This window comes from Parus major, chromosome 10 (genome assembly GCF_001522545.3).
Source record: "Parus major isolate Abel chromosome 10, Parus_major1.1, whole genome shotgun sequence".
NCBI classification, from domain to species: Eukaryota; Metazoa; Chordata; class Aves; order Passeriformes; family Paridae; genus Parus; species Parus major.
The window spans coordinates 18,357,186-18,372,112 of record NC_031779.1 but is presented as its reverse complement, the minus strand read 5'-3'; the positions used below and the strand labels follow the sequence as shown (position 1 = coordinate 18,372,112).

The 14,927-nt window shown below is 44.6% G+C and overlaps 3 protein-coding genes and 4 non-coding genes across 7 annotated transcripts in view; 6 read left to right on the top strand and 1 right to left on the bottom strand.

The window, feature by feature from the left end:
- Positions 1-383: 383 nt before the first annotated feature.
- Positions 384-9,271, bottom strand: ZWILCH (zwilch kinetochore protein). Its single transcript, XM_015639330.3, has 18 exons — positions 9,166-9,271; positions 8,835-8,886; positions 8,250-8,345; positions 8,023-8,141; positions 7,216-7,412; positions 6,689-6,768; positions 6,267-6,422; positions 5,991-6,062; positions 5,582-5,675; positions 5,169-5,224; positions 4,212-4,314; positions 3,561-3,640; positions 3,220-3,376; positions 2,616-2,644; positions 2,129-2,265; positions 1,775-1,870; positions 1,570-1,688; positions 384-910 (listed from the first exon to the last, which is right to left on the bottom strand). The coding sequence occupies exons 1-18, from the start codon at positions 9,219-9,221 to the stop codon at positions 819-821; spliced, it is 1,791 nt and encodes a 596-aa protein (XP_015494816.1). The 5' UTR covers positions 9,222-9,271; the 3' UTR covers positions 384-818.
- Positions 9,272-9,522: 251 nt separating this feature from the next.
- Positions 9,523-14,608, top strand: RPL4 (ribosomal protein L4). Its single transcript, XM_015639331.2, has 10 exons — positions 9,523-9,594; positions 10,900-11,071; positions 11,793-11,899; positions 12,227-12,365; positions 12,698-12,822; positions 13,053-13,182; positions 13,585-13,741; positions 13,879-13,962; positions 14,143-14,263; positions 14,344-14,608. Exons 1-10 carry the CDS (start codon positions 9,592-9,594, stop codon positions 14,536-14,538), a joined length of 1,233 nt encoding a protein of 410 aa, XP_015494817.1. The 5' UTR covers positions 9,523-9,591; the 3' UTR covers positions 14,539-14,608.
- Positions 10,730-10,830, top strand: LOC117244968. The gene has a single exon (XR_004499000.1). It is a non-coding gene; the product is annotated as a small nucleolar RNA SNORD16 (small nucleolar RNA).
- LOC117244965 lies at positions 11,643-11,713 on the top strand. Its single transcript, XR_004498997.1, has one exon. It is a non-coding gene; the product is annotated as a small nucleolar RNA SNORD18 (small nucleolar RNA).
- Positions 12,066-12,165, top strand: LOC117244967. Its single transcript, XR_004498999.1, has one exon. It is a non-coding gene; the product is annotated as a small nucleolar RNA SNORD16 (small nucleolar RNA).
- On the top strand, positions 13,226-13,295 carry LOC117244966. Its single transcript, XR_004498998.1, has one exon. It is a non-coding gene; the product is annotated as a small nucleolar RNA SNORD18 (small nucleolar RNA).
- Positions 14,609-14,782: 174 nt separating the features above from the next.
- Positions 14,783-14,927, top strand: part of SNAPC5 (small nuclear RNA activating complex polypeptide 5) — a 3,036-nt gene continuing 2,891 nt past the window's right edge. The window contains exon 1 of the mRNA XM_015639290.2: positions 14,783-14,917. Coding sequence (XP_015494776.1) covers positions 14,828-14,917 — 90 coding nt within the window. The 5' untranslated portion in view covers positions 14,783-14,827. The remainder of the gene's footprint in view (positions 14,918-14,927) is intronic.

The following is a 14,927-nucleotide window of genomic DNA, read 5'->3' as shown; positions in this document are numbered from 1 at the left end:
TAGTTAACTTTTTAATGCAAAAATATTTCTGTCTCATATTATTTGGTCAGCGTGTACAACCCTGTGGGATTGTTTAAATGAAACCACCAAAATGTTACCTCACTGATTAATCAACAGAACACATGCAACTGCCAACATATTTAAATTATCATGTCCAGCCAATTATACTGATTTTGTTTTTCAAAAAATTATGCAAAACATACAAGACCACACTGTTAAAATAACTCACTTCACATTGAAGGAATAAAATGATTTGAAGAGGAGAGAGATGTATTTCCAAGAATACCCCAAAATATAAATACAGGGACAAAGAAACCCAAACTGGATGAAGATCCCAAGGCCCTAGACGAAGAGGTTTCCAAATACTTCAGGATAATGAAGAATTGCTTGATCCCAAGAGAACTTTATTCTTATTTCTTATTCTTATTTCTATTTTCAAACAATATTGCTTGGTTTGTTGGTTAAGATAACTCACACTTTGAACAGCGTCTGATTGCATTTTTAATGATCAAAAAAATAAAATATGAAACCCCAAAGTGCACAACTTTGTTGAATGTCTGTAAATATATGAAAATACCCACCATATTTACAAAATATTTATACTGTACAGTCATAATTGCACTGCATTTTTAACAAATGAGGTGCCTACAGATGAACTGTGGCTGTGGAGGTCCCACTTAAGCGTAATAAAGCAAATAAATCAGTGAAAATGAACTGTTTGAACCCCAGAGTGTTTCTAAAAGTTCTGTTGGGACAGAAAACACTGAAATTTCCACCTTTCTGTACCTTTCCAGTCCTGCCTGTTCAGTAACATCAACTTAAGTGAACTGCACCTGACTGCACTGAGTCATGGTAATAAAATACAGCCTTTCTTCACTGCTTCCATTTACTGCAGAGTCAGAAAAGAAACCTGCAAGGACAAAGAGAAAAGCAGGGATTAGCCACTCTTGTCAGAAGGTGAAGATTAGTTCATGGAGCAACTTCCAGAACTGTTTTCAAAGTGCAGTTTTACTGAAGTACTTCACGACAAAAATCAATAATGACAGGAAAGATTTACCAAATCCTCACATCAAACCTCATCCCAAAAAGGCAAATCATTTCTGCACCAGTCCCCCTTCTTAACTCTTCCCCATTCTGATGCTTTTCCACTTGTTCTACATTTGCTTGCAGCAAGACAGATCTTCTCCCCTTTGCACCTTTCTCTGACTTGAGACCAGCATTAACAAAAGGGAAATTTCTCTTTCAAAACTCTTCTCAGATTCACTGGCAAATATTTTAGAAATAAGGTACAAGCTTTTTTGGGTATCAGACATCTCATATTTGGAACTATTCTGTCATTTGAACTCTAAAAACATAACTCAGCCAAGGTAAGAAGGCAAAAAAGTCACCACCTTCTCAATACCCTTAATTCTGTAAATACCACCTCACTCTTTTGGTAGAAAGTAAAATATCATTTTGCTTTTGCTAAAAAGTAAATATAAAGCTCAGACCCACTGAACTCGGGATAAAAACTGAATTTGTTTGAAGTTTGTGCTTTGATTATTTCATTTCACCAGCAACATTCCCCACCTGAATTGTCTGATGTCCCATGTTCAACTGGAGCATTGGTACTGACTTGCCACGTTGTTTTAACCTCCTTCTGTCCATGCCCACTACTTATCTCCACCTTCCAGACTTCAGGGTTATCACTGAGAGAATAATCAAAAAACATCAAATTTGAGTCAGGTATTCAGTCCCATCTGAATTTTATACTGCAAACTCAAGTTTCTCTTACTTTTGATAGAATTTCTTCACAAGAGCTGGTCTGATGGGCAGCTGAAACACATGCTTCTCATCCAGAGGGTTCTCCTTGTAATATTTCATGCAAATCCTACAAGAGATATCAGGTTACTTTATTTCAAGAAATGCTTGTACAACAGATCAGCTTGTGTAAAATTAGCTATACTCTCACATTTTATTATTTCCTTTAGTTTTCAGTTTTAGTCCCAAAGCAAAATTTGGCAGGAAGATCCAACTGCTCCTTCTGCAGTTTCACTATCACCAACATTAAGGTGTTTCTTTAAAACTGTCAAACAAACTCTATTTGTGATTGTCATTTAAAGAGCAAAAGTAAAAATGAAATAATTACTGTGTCAAAGGGAAGAGGTTCTCATGTCTGAACTGCAGTAAGCCTGTACAGCTGACCATTATTTCCAGCATGTGGTGAAGCTTTTGAACACGGTGGACTTGTTCCTGGAGATCCACTGATGTGGAGGTGAAGTAATCCTGGAAGAGAAAAGAGCTTTTGCTCTTAACCTGAGCTCTCCACTGCTACAGACACACAATACACCCTCAGTAAATAAAATCATCTTCCTGCTTCTTTGGAGATTTTTAGAGTGGCCCAGCAGACTCAGACCAAAGCCTTATCAAAGTGTAATGAAGGTTCACGGCCTTAGCAGTGACCCAAATCAGATATCAAGGGAATTATCTGGGAATAAGGAAACAAAACAATGACATTTCTGCAGTGTGTTGTTCCAGCCTCATGATCTGCAGTTCAGTTTCTCAGCTTTTATGATTTGCATCCCACCATCAGCTAAGAATGCTCTGCTTTAGAAAATAAAAATAAAGCATCTCACCAAGTAGGTTGCTGTTGCAAGCTCCTGGCCTGTAAAAGGAACAGCAGGAAAAAAATTAAAATTTAATATGTGGTATCAGATGAAATATAAGAAACATTCAGGTGATCAAACAGTAAATTCTACTGAAGCACAAAGTCAGCAGGAGTGTGATGTTATTTATTGACACAATCATTCATTCCAAACAAGAAAAACCCTCTAACGTGGTATGGTCAAGGCATGCTTTTATTTATCACCAAGGCTGCACAATGAAGAAACCCACCATGTACTTGGAGAAAGACATCCTCCTCAGGACACACAAGTTTACAAAAGAAGTGAAAATAAAAAAGCAAATACACGAAGAATGAAAACAAGATGACAGATGCCAAAAATAAATGAAGAGGTAACCACAGCAGTAAAACACAAAGCTATACTTCTTTTGGAACAACTAAGTTATTAAAATTTTGAAATTTAAAAGCTGGAAATTTCCATTACTCAGGAAGCTGGAAACTGCACTTCAGCAGATGGGAAGGCAGAGAGATGGAGGTTACCCAAAAAGTTCATTATTTCCTGCATGGAACACCTTTTCTCCTGAATTCCTAATGCTGTTACCAAGTGCCAGGCTCACCTATGAAAAAACTGACATAATCCTTCTTCATCTTCTCCAAGCCAATCTCCAGGAGCATCTGAATGGGAGTGATGTCACTGAGGGAAACATCCTCCATATTTCCATGGTAGGACTGTTGGATCAATTGACTTAAAAAACTGCTGCTCCCTTGATGAATCTGAAAATAAAGCAGTCATTTTGTGATGACACTGCATGAAATATTATCAATGTTGTTCAGAAGTTCAACACCAGGGAAACACAATTTAAAAACAGCACAAATGAGGTCAGAGAAGGGACAGGAACTGCATTTTACTTGAAACTATCCCAAATTTTAGCATCTCTTGTGAAATACAAATACACACCCATGGCTGTATCTCACCACGTTCCAGGGATTTTATGACCAGTGTGAAACAGTCTATTAATTCCTGATAGGAACTGACACCTGGAAAGAAAAACACAATATTTTAATTATCAATCCAGGCTCTTTCTCTGGTTGTTAAGTCAATAACAACAGGCCAACACACCCTTGCACAAACAAAACCCCTCAAAATAAAGAAATTACAGACTGCAAAGGTTTTTGGCAGCTTTGTCACATGATGACTTTAAAAAAAACCAATCATCAACAGAGATCACTGAACTCTACATATACTGAAAACTGTCCTTCAGATCTAGAGAAAAAGGAATTATAAAGTTTTCAGTTTTAGAGCAGATAGGTTTTAGCCTTAAAGCAACTACCAATAGTCTAGTGCCTTTTGCAGTCAAATAAAACGAAATTATCTTCCTGCTGGTCTGCCATTGGAAGGTTGTAAGAAAATACATCATCCTACATCCCTAAAATGGGCTCTTTTCTAGGAAGAGACTGCTGATACCAATTTCCTGAAGAGCTGATGAACCCTTAAAACTCAGAAATGGACAGGAATTTCCCTGAAAAAAGCAATACTGTCTTGCAGACAGAGAAGAAAATGAAAGGAAAGAAATGAAATTAAATGTAAGATGGGGCACAATACACTTACCTTTCATTTTGCACCATAATTGCTCAGTAAAATCCAGGTCTCCTCGCTCCCCAAAGATTGATTTTATGCAACTGTCCACAGCAGCTGTGTCACATTTGATTTTCTGGAAGAATTTATTGGACTTCAATGAAAAATGGTGCCTGAGAGTCAAAAATCTCCCACATCTGAATTTCTCCAGAGATCAAAACTGGCTGCATCACTAATTTTCCCCCTTTCCAGGGAAACTACCACACAGTACTTTGGAAGTATATTTTTATTTCAAAGTGAGTCTGATTCTTTGCAGAATTATCACAATGGATAACTGCTAGCCTTGGAGCAGAAAATAAAAGCCACTGTCAGAGAGATTTTAGATCTCAGCCAGGTATTGTCTGTGTACCCAGCAGTGCCCTGGGAGGCAAAAATCCAGACACTCAAATTCTCAGAGCAGAGAACTATAGCTCCTGTTAGTATAAAGAACTATAATTCCCCATAGTCCTGATACAGAACAATTCTGTTGACACAGAAATTAATATATTCTTGGATTATCAACAAAATGCTGTTTCTCTCTTAACAGAAAACAGACCTAAACCTTTCCTTGTAGGCTGACAGGGAAAAAAAAAATCTCAATATAACCAAAGACATTTTGTATCATTTGAATTTGCCCATTGCTTTACAGGATCATAAACCTCCAGATAAGAGGACACATATTCAGCTGATACTATCAAATTGGCCCCAAATCACTAAATTAGGCAAGAAAAGTAAATTAATGCTAGAATGCAATGGCACAAAGGTCAGAATTCCTGGAAATCAGACCTTCTCCCATTATTTTTACACAGCAGAGACAGAAAGGAAGAGATCCATACTCCTTTTCATCACTATTTACATACAGAAACAATATACAAGATTTAGTCAAAATCTGAAATAACTGCAGTTAAAAGGAAGCAGAATGACAAAGAGCTGTTAGGAGACTGCACGCACCTCTGTTTCATTCTTGGTTCCAAGTGTATAATCCCCATCCAGTTTCTTCTTTAAATCTGGGAGTTAAAAAAAGTAAGTTCCACCACTATGGAAAGTGTCATCAAACCAATCATGAATCCCCTGGCACATCATAAATGACAAATACACTAAATAATAGAATTGGTTAATTTAAAAATGGTTTTATTGGGTAAGGATATAGTCTGAAAAGACTTTTTAAAATTGTTTTTCATTATTTTTACTTTGCTCCATATTAGAAAAATGACAAATATGTATTAACCTATTTAACTACTCTGTGCAGTGGCTACAGCACAGAAATTAACATTTCCAGTTCTAATGCTTTGAAAGTTGTGTGTGGAATTCCCTTTTATTCCTGTCAAATGCCCTTCCCTCCCCATGGAACAAGCAGCAAATACCAGTCAGAAATTCCTGGACCAGTTTAAGAGCTGATTCAGACTCTGATGGCTCAGGCCACTCAGTCACACCCGTCTTCAGACCTTCAGCCAAAACCTAAGGGCAGCAGGAAAATCACAACAGAAATCAGTTCTTCTTTGGAGTTCTGCATGTGTCATCCTTCACAGGTAACCTCACCAAAAATCACAAATCTCTGCACAGCTAACCAGGAGTTACAAAGTTTCAGAATTTCCTGGATGATTTGTTCTCTTTCTATTCAAGACTTCTAAAACTGAACTCAAAGTTCAGCTAAAATAAACGCCTGAAGTTATATTTGAAACATCTGATGAAGTTTTCAATAAAGCAAATTATTAGCACATAAAATCCCTATTCCATGCAAATGTCAAATTGGAATTTCTCCCCTGCACTCACCAAGAGGAACTGCAGCTCTCGGTACAGCTGGAACACAGGACTTCTGGGGTCCCCTGACTCCAGGACAATATTCTGAAAGTTCCACAAGTTTCCCTCAGTTACAAACTTCAGAAATCAAGAGTCCTAAAATTCTCATCAGTGAGAAGCATCTCAGCACAACTTTTAATCCAGCTTATGAACAGGTTACATTGCTTTTAATCTTCTATCCTTCATACTACTCATGATGTGAATTGTGCCAAGAGCTTGGGTTCATTTGCTTTTTCCATCCTGACTTACCAGGGTGGCAGCAGAGATCAGTGGGGGAGTCTCCAGAATCTTTTCCACACCATTCCATGTGATATCCACACAGATATTGCTTCCAAATTCTGCAATGGTGTCCTCTATTGCAGCAGCTGCAATCAGCTCATACTGAGCAAATCCTTTTGTTGTCACCTAAAATGAACAGATTTCAAAAATAAAACCAACAAAACTACCACAGGCAAAATAATTTTAAAAGCATTTCACAAACACACAAAAAAAGGGTCAATACCAGACAAATGCAGTATAGAAATGACCTGAAATCAGACCGTTATACTATACAATCATACAAAGGTGAGTTTCCACAGAGGATCTAAAAAGCTTCCCCTAACCAGCATCATAAATCCCAAAACAGAGTTTTTAAACTTCAATTGAAGCCATGACAGAGTGTAAAAACATACAACAGATGAATGATGTCTTATTTTATGTTCCATTTTGAGCTGTTCCAGGTTTGTAAAACGGGTTTTATCAGCTGTAGGACCTAGGAAAGGACAAGAGTGAGAATCAAAAAACCCTGCTTGGCACAATTAAAATTTGGCATTTTAAGGTCATTCCCAAATACTCCATTTGGTGAAGCATGACTCCTGCTGTCCTTCAGAAAGCTGGAATTCTCCTTGCCTTTCTCCTATTGATTGAGTCAGAGGTTGTGTAAGATGCTCAATGGCAGCAGTTTAAATCTCCTGTTGCTGCACCTGAGTTGAGGCAGGTCTGCACAGTTACAGGTGCCTCAAGTAGATTAAAAAGCCACTTCCCACACACAGCACTGATTAAAAACATCTTTTATCTTATTTTAATCCCCTCTTGTTCATTAAAACCAGGAATACAGAGCATTTGCAAGTATCACACAAAGAACAAAGACAGCATTGTGACATTAGCATTCCCACAATTTTTAGCCTTCCTCATTTTCTGTGCACCATGATCACCTTACCATCACATGAAACCGTGTAAATATTGAGCCCTGTGACTTTGTTTCCAGCCTTGAGAGGCTCAGCTCCAATCCAGCAGGTGTGCTGAGGATCAGAACCATCACACCTGGCCCACAGGGGAGGAAGCACAACCAGGTCACTTATCCCCAGGTGGGTCATGTTTGGGTTTTGCACCATTGTGTACAAGGAAATCAATTGCCTAGGAATATGAACAGGGAGAAAGTAAGATGCCATCAAACTTTTAAAATGTAACTGTTATATTATATTATTATAATTTATATTATAAATTTATATGCTTATATTTAATATGTTATAAATATATTTTAAATTATATTACTAACATATTAACATAGGCTGAATATTCTATAATTATAATGGAATATCAAGTTTTAAGATAATTAAAAGAATACATTAGTTACGTAAACCACATTTTGGTACCGTGCACAGATATTTTAATAACACCAAAGACACAAATCAGATTTTTAGGGCCTTTTTTAACAGAAGTTTTACCAAAAAAATAAGCACTGAAGTCTTAGTGAGCTCTTTTTGCTCATCTACGCCCAGTGAATCCCAACAGCCCAGCTCACAAGTGATTTTACAATAGCTGGATTTTAGCTACTTTTTAAAATGCTTTTAGCTGTTTAAAGTAGGGAGGCCCTTTTGCAGGATGGAAAATAGTCACAACTCCTCATAAACTAATGAGTAATTTTATCTAGGGGGTTGAAAATACAGGTTCTGAATATTAGAAAAAGACACAAAATTACAAAAGAAAACTCCCTCAGAAGGGGCGGGAAATCTTTCACACTTACTTTGCTCTTCCAACAGAAAGAGCCAGGGCTCCAGGACTCTCCTTTGGCAAAACCCCAGAGGCACCAACAGCATCATCTATTTTTGATTCCTCCATGGAGTCACTTTCTTCATTGTGCATCTTTAAAAGAAATGTGCATTTAAGTAAAAAACTGCAAGGTGTGTGAAAAGAAATCCAATAGGAATTCAAAAGTCTAGATTACATTTAACATCTATCATGCACACTTACAGCTTTCTGCAAAATATACATTGCACTGCCTCCATTCCAAAATTTTTCAACAGGGCTTTTGCAACTGCCACCAACCAATGAGATCTCTACATCAGTCTGAAAAATAAATAAATAAAAAAATCAAAGCTTCTTAGTACACTGTGTAGAGACACTGCATTTCAGCGTTATTTTTTTTAATTCCAGAAACTGCAAAATTAAATAATCCCACAGACTGTTTTCCAATCCCATTGCATCCATCTGTGAGGCACTTGCAGCCTTCCTGCAGCACCTGAAGGGAGCCTACAGGAAAGATGGAGAGAGACCATTTAAGAGGATGGAGTGGGAGGACAAGGTGGAATGAATTCACACTGACAGAGCAGGTTTAAATTGGAAATAAGGAAGAAATCTTTCCTGAAAGGGTGGGGAGGTCCTGGCACAGGGTGCCCAGAGCAGCTGTGGCTGCCCCTGGATCCCTGACAGTGCCCAAGGCCAGGCTGGATGGGGCTTGGAGCAGCCTGGGACAGTGAAGGTGTCCCTGCCATGGCAGGGAGTGGAATGGGATGATTTTCAAGTTCACTTCCAACCCAAACCAGTCTATGATTTTACCTCATAGAGATAGCGATGTCCGGGGATACTGTCTTTTCCTTCATCACGTATCCTGAAAGAAAATAAAACGTTGAGATAAACGGCCTTTCCCCTCAGCATCCCTCATTAAACAGCAACATTACCCACATACATTGAACGCTCCAAGGCTACAACCGGAGCCTCAGCAGCCTCCCCACAAGCGGGAACAGACCTCCCTCAGAAGAGCAGCGGAGACCCCCAGGCAGTGACCCCGATCCTCACGGGAAGCAGGAGCCCGGACAGCGCCGGGAACAGTCCCGATCCTCACGGGAGAAGGAGCCCGGATAGCACGGGGAACAGCCCCGATCCTCACCGTATCAAGAGCCCTCTCAGGCCGCCGCCCGCCCGGCGCCGCCGCTCCGCCGCCATCGCCGCCCGCCACAATCGAACCTCCCGCCCGCCGGCGCTACGCGACGCCTGTGAGGGGAGGGTGACACGTCACGCTGGATCCCTCCGCCGGAACAGAGTCCCCTGCTTTGGCGGGGAACTGAGCGGGACAGAGGCGCCCGGAGGGCTCGAGACGGGTGCGACGGGGCCGAAGAGACTTGGGTGGGGACTGGGACGGGGGCCTGGGCTCGGTCGAGAACTTGGACCGGGGTCGGGGGTTGACCGGTCGGCGCGGCAGAATCGGCGGTGAGGAGCGCAGGAACATCGACGTAAGTGACGGGGTGTAACAAGTCCTTCCTTTTCCGGTCGGGGCGCGGCGCAGGCGGGCGGCCGCACGAGCAGCTCCGCCGCCATGGTGAGGGGAGCGCCGGGCCCGGCCCGGGGGGGCGCGGGGCTGAGGGGGAGCGGGGCGGGCAGCGGGGCCGGTCCGGGGGAGCCGGGCCCAGCGGGCAGGACCGAGCTATGGGCAGCTCGGGGGCCGCGCTGGCGGCCTGGGGCGCGCGGCCGCCATTTTGGGCCCGTCAGTGCTGGGCGGCCGCGTGGAGCCCGTGAGCGACCGAGCGGGGCTGGGCCGGGCCGGGCTGCGGAGGCCGCGGGCGGGAGCTCGGCGTGGTCCGCCCGGAGTGCTGCTTTCCATGGGCATGGGAAGGGATGGGATAAATCCCCATTGTCGTCTGGCAGCGCTGAGTAGTTTCCTCATGTATTTGTCTAAAAAAAAACAGGCCCCACGGGAGCGTTTGCCCCCATCTAGAGTGGAAAGAGCGGCTTCTATATATCTCATTTTTAACCTATTTTTGTTGCAAAACGGGCTTTAATAAAGCTTGGTCTACAATCAAGTTGCAAATGAACAATTTTTCTTGCTATTACAGCTCAGTTTACTCTGATGCCTTCATCCTGATCAAGTTTATTTGTCTTGGGGTCTCTGGGTGAACACCAGGGGCCAGGGCCTTCCTTGCTGGTGACCAGAGTCACATGCAGACATGGCCCTTCCATTGCTATTATCTGGTTAATTTGGAGTTCTAGAGTATTTTAATACTTCTAAAATGAACTGCAGATAGGAAAGATGCTTTGCCTGTACTGTTACCACGAGATTAACAACCAATATAATACAATGCTGAAACATTTCTTTTAAAGGGTGCTGTTCATCCACTGGCTATTTTTGGGCATCCTTTCAGCCTTTTGACAGACAGCTGGTGCTGAGAGCAGCTTCATTTTTCGCTGCACATATTTTGAAGCACCAGGGATTGTTTAGAGGGTCCAGACTTCCTTCTGACACTTTGATGAGCCGCAGTCATTGCAGTAGAGAAATTGCTTGCAACATTTCCTAATTCAAATTACAAGTGTTTGGTTAACACAGGTGGGATTTTTTAGAGGTAGGTGGGAGTAGTTTTGAAGGGGTTTGTTACAGAGCCTAAATTATAGAAATGCTTTGGAAATTCAGGTGTTGTTTTCTGGGCGTGAGCTGTGGAGCACAACTTTGATTAAAATATTGCTGTGATGACGTAATTTGCGTCTTATCCAGTGCTCAGCGACAGTTGCCTGCTGTCAGCGTGCTGGCACTGCTGAGCTGACGACTCCTTCGTTCTGAGCAATACTTAAGGAGTTAAAAACACCAGAAATCCACTTTGCTTGTACTGAAGGGTTTGTGCTTCCCCCCCAGGCTTGCGCTCGGCCGCTGATCTCCGTGTACTCTGAGAAGGGGGAGGCGTCGGGCAAGAACGTGACGCTGCCCGCGGTGTTCAAGGCGCCCATCCGGCCCGACGTGGTGAACTTCGTGCACACCAACCTGCGCAAGAACAACCGGCAGCCCTACGCCGTCAGCGAGCTCGCAGGTACGGCTGGCACCGCGCCGCGGGGGGCTTCACGTGCAGATACAGCTGCAGCAGGGATAACAGATGTGCCTGTCGCTGGGCTTCTGCTTAAAAAGCACTCCTTAACGGTCTGGTTTGAAATGAGGAGCATCGAGGTGGTGTTTGGGGGTGTTCTGTGGTCCTGCTTGAAGTGCAGGTTGCTGGAAGTATCACAATGCCATGGTCCTCAGGTGGAGTTGTTGTTCTTTGTAGGAAAAACACAAAATGGCTGACAAGTATTCCAGGTGAAAAATCACTGCTCTGCACTGACCTTGTGAGACTTTCCTGAGGCAAGGAAAAGCTCCTGCAAATGGGCATTTGTTAGATTTGCTTCTCTTGTTGGTGCAGATAACTTCTGCTTCCCAGGAAGTCTGTGCTAGAAACGTGCCATTCTAACCTTATTTCTAAGTTTCACACAAACATTTTAACTTGCTAGGTATAGCAGTGCCAAGTCAGACACCCATTGAGGATCGAGCTTAAAATAAGGGTCTTAGGTCAGAATCAAGTACATTAATAGACAGGGATTAAGTTTTCCTGATGAAGATTTGTTACACTGAAATGATGAGGTTCCACTTCATTGGTCCGTGTTTCTGAAACACATGATTGTGTGGAAGTTCTGATTGGTGTCCTGTGTTGAGCATCCCCGTGACTGTGGGAGCATGGCAGTGATGTCCCTCTCTGAATGACCCTCTCTCTGTTTCAGGTCACCAGACCAGTGCTGAATCATGGGGTACTGGCAGAGCTGTTGCTCGAATCCCGCGAGTCCGGGGCGGTGGCACTCACCGCTCTGGCCAGGGTGCCTTTGGCAACGTATCCTTCCATGGCCGTGCTGGCTTCGGGGGCACTGAACTCAGGCAGCAGAAAGATTTTTAAATGTCCAAATGTGAGATGGAATCTTTATCTTGAGGTAATGGTTGCAGTTCAGACTAGATTTGCTATGATTCCCACTCTGGAACCACAATGACCCACTCTGTCTTGCCATGATGTTGTAATTTGCGCCTTACCCTGTGTCCAGGGACAGTTGCCTGCTGTCAGAGTCCTGGCACAGGAGGTTGATGACCCATTAGTGCTGAGCAAGCAATAAAAAGTCACTTTGGCATAAGAAAGCACCAAAAAGTTCTTAACTGCAGCTCCCAGATGTGTCGTGGCGGCCGCATGTTCGCCCCGACCAAGACCTGGCGGCGCTGGCACCGCAGAGTGAACATCATGCAGAAGCGTTACGCCATCTGCTCTGCTCTGGCTGCCTCCGCCCTCCCAGCTCTGGTCATGTCTAAAGGTGAGAATTCTGCCTCTGGAATCGTTTGTCTGGGCCAGCGTTGGGTACTTTGTGGTGACTGAAATGGAATCTTGCAGTGCTGTTTGATTTCTGTTCATGGAGGCAAAGATTTACACAACATTTGGGTACACAAAGTCCTGTGTGAGACAGACCTGTAAGACACCACTGGAACTTCACTGCTCTGGTTACTGTGCCTGACTTCATTTCATGAATTTCTATCATGAATTTAATTTTTCATGTATCATTTGTGAATATACAAAGCAATAACTTTGATGAATGAGTCCAGCCAGGGCCAGTGAGCAGTACTGAGTGTCTTGTGAAATCCTCTCCAGGCCACCGCATTGAGGAGATTCCAGAACTTCCCCTGGTTGTTGAGGACAAGGTTGAAGGCTACAAGAAAACCAAGGAAGCTGTTCTTCTCCTGAAGAAGCTTAAAGCTTGGAATGACATCAAAAAGGTGAGCTGGAAAGGTGTGATCTGAAGGGCAAAACACAGGTGATTCAACTCTGCAGTTATTAGAGTTGGAATTCCAAATAATTCTGTATTTTGGCTCGGGAGAATGATGAACTCCTCACTGGTCCGTGTTGCAGATGTGCAGTGCTGATGGTGAAGTTCTGACTGAAGCAGTGTTTTGGGTGTGGCTGGTGGGCTGGGGCTGTTGGGATACTGAGTTTGTGCTTTTCCCAGGTTTACGCCTCCCAGCGCATGCGGGCCGGGAAGGGCAAGATGAGGAATCGCCGCCGCATCCAGCGCAGGGGACCCTGCATCATCTACAACGAGGACAACGGCATCATCAGAGCTTTCCGGAATATCCCAGGTGATTAACCTGGGACACGCTCGCTGTTCTCTTGGGACACTGCCTGGAATGATGAGATTCCACTTCATTGGTCCGTGTTTCTGAAACACATGATGTGTGGAAGTTCTGACTTGCCGCAGTAGTTGATGTGTTCTTTGTAAGAAACTGTTGGGGTGATGTTTAGGGTGTTTGTGACAAATGTTGCAGCTGTTCCCAATCCTGAACTGTGGGGCACAAATGAGGCTGCTGAGTTTGACGCTGGAAAAAGGCTGCTGATGATTATTACTAATTTAAAAGTTCAATAGATTTTTATACAGAGGTGTGTATAGCTCTGTAGTCAGCCATAAACCCCCAGTCTCTATTGCTTAGCCTCACGTTCCTCAGTTACAAACTAAAGGGATTGCTTTTCCTGGTTTCCTGCAGGAATCACTCTGCTGAACGTGAACAAGCTGAACCTGCTGCGCCTCGCTCCCGGGGGCCACGTGGGGCGGTTCTGCATCTGGACAGAGAGCGCCTTCCGCAAGCTGGACGATCTGTACGGCACCTGGCGCAAGGCTGCCACACTCAAGAGCGACTACAAGTGAGTGCAGCCAGGCTGGGAGGGCAGCCCTCTTCTTTTCCAGGAAAAGGGATACTGGGACTTGCTCCTGAATGCCCAGTTAAGGTCAATTAGCCACGGTTTTACCGCTGCTCACACTCTGAACGTTGGTTTTGCAGCCTGCCAATGCACAAGATGACCAATACAGATATTGGGAGAATCATGAGAAGCCAGGAAATCCAGAAGGCACTGCGTGCTCCAAAGTAAGTGGTTTTATTTAATGAACAGAGCTTTTGTGGAGAGGTTTGAAACTGTTCTCAGGCTGGAATTTCTTAATTTCTGGGTAAACAGAAGGAATTGCTCTTGTCCAGATCTCGGGGAGAGTTTAGCAGAAGTGGCATTGCAAAATGAGATGATCATACAAACATGGCTGTGCTTTTCAGGAAGAAGATTCAGCGCAGGGTCCTGAAGAAGAACCCGCTGAAGAACCTGAGAATCATGATCAAGTTGAACCCGTACGCCAAAACCATGCGGCGCAACACCATCCTGCGGCACGCCCGCAACGTGAGTGGGGCTGCCACGGGCAGGGCTGGGGCTCGCCCTTCGTGTGTTGTCCTAATTGATCATCTCTCTCTCTGTTCTAGCACAAACTCAAGGAGGAGAAGAAAGCCAAGGCCCAGGAGAAGGTGGCAGGCAAAGCCCAGGAGAAGGTGGCAGGCAAGGCCCAGGACAAGGCGGCAGGCAAGGCCCCGGCTGCACCCAAGGCAGAGCCCGCTGCCAAGAAGGCCAAAACAGCCAAGGCAGCCAAGCCCGCGGCGAAGGCCAAGGCTGAGGCGTAACCGCGGCCGAGCTGCCCGTGGGGGGCTGTGCCCGCGCTCTGTCCCTAATAAACGCTGTTGGATGACAGAAGGCCGTGTGGGGTGTGTGTGTGAGCAGGCGTTCGGGCAGGCGCTGCAGGGAGGGCAGGGCAGGACGGAGGTCGGGCGGCTCCCGCCGGGGCGGCCGCGGCTGCTGTGGCCGGAGGTGGCCGCGCGGTGGCGCCTGCCGCGCGCTGCTCTGGCGGCGTGACGTCACGCGTGCGGCCCGTGACGCCAGGGGGCGGGGCGCTGGCTGCCGCCGGCGGGGACGATGCTGAGCCGGCTGCAGGAGCTGCGCCGGGAGGAGGAGACGCTGCTGCGGGTCAAGGCGGCGCTGCACGATCAGCTCTGCCGGCTGCGGGTGCGCGGGG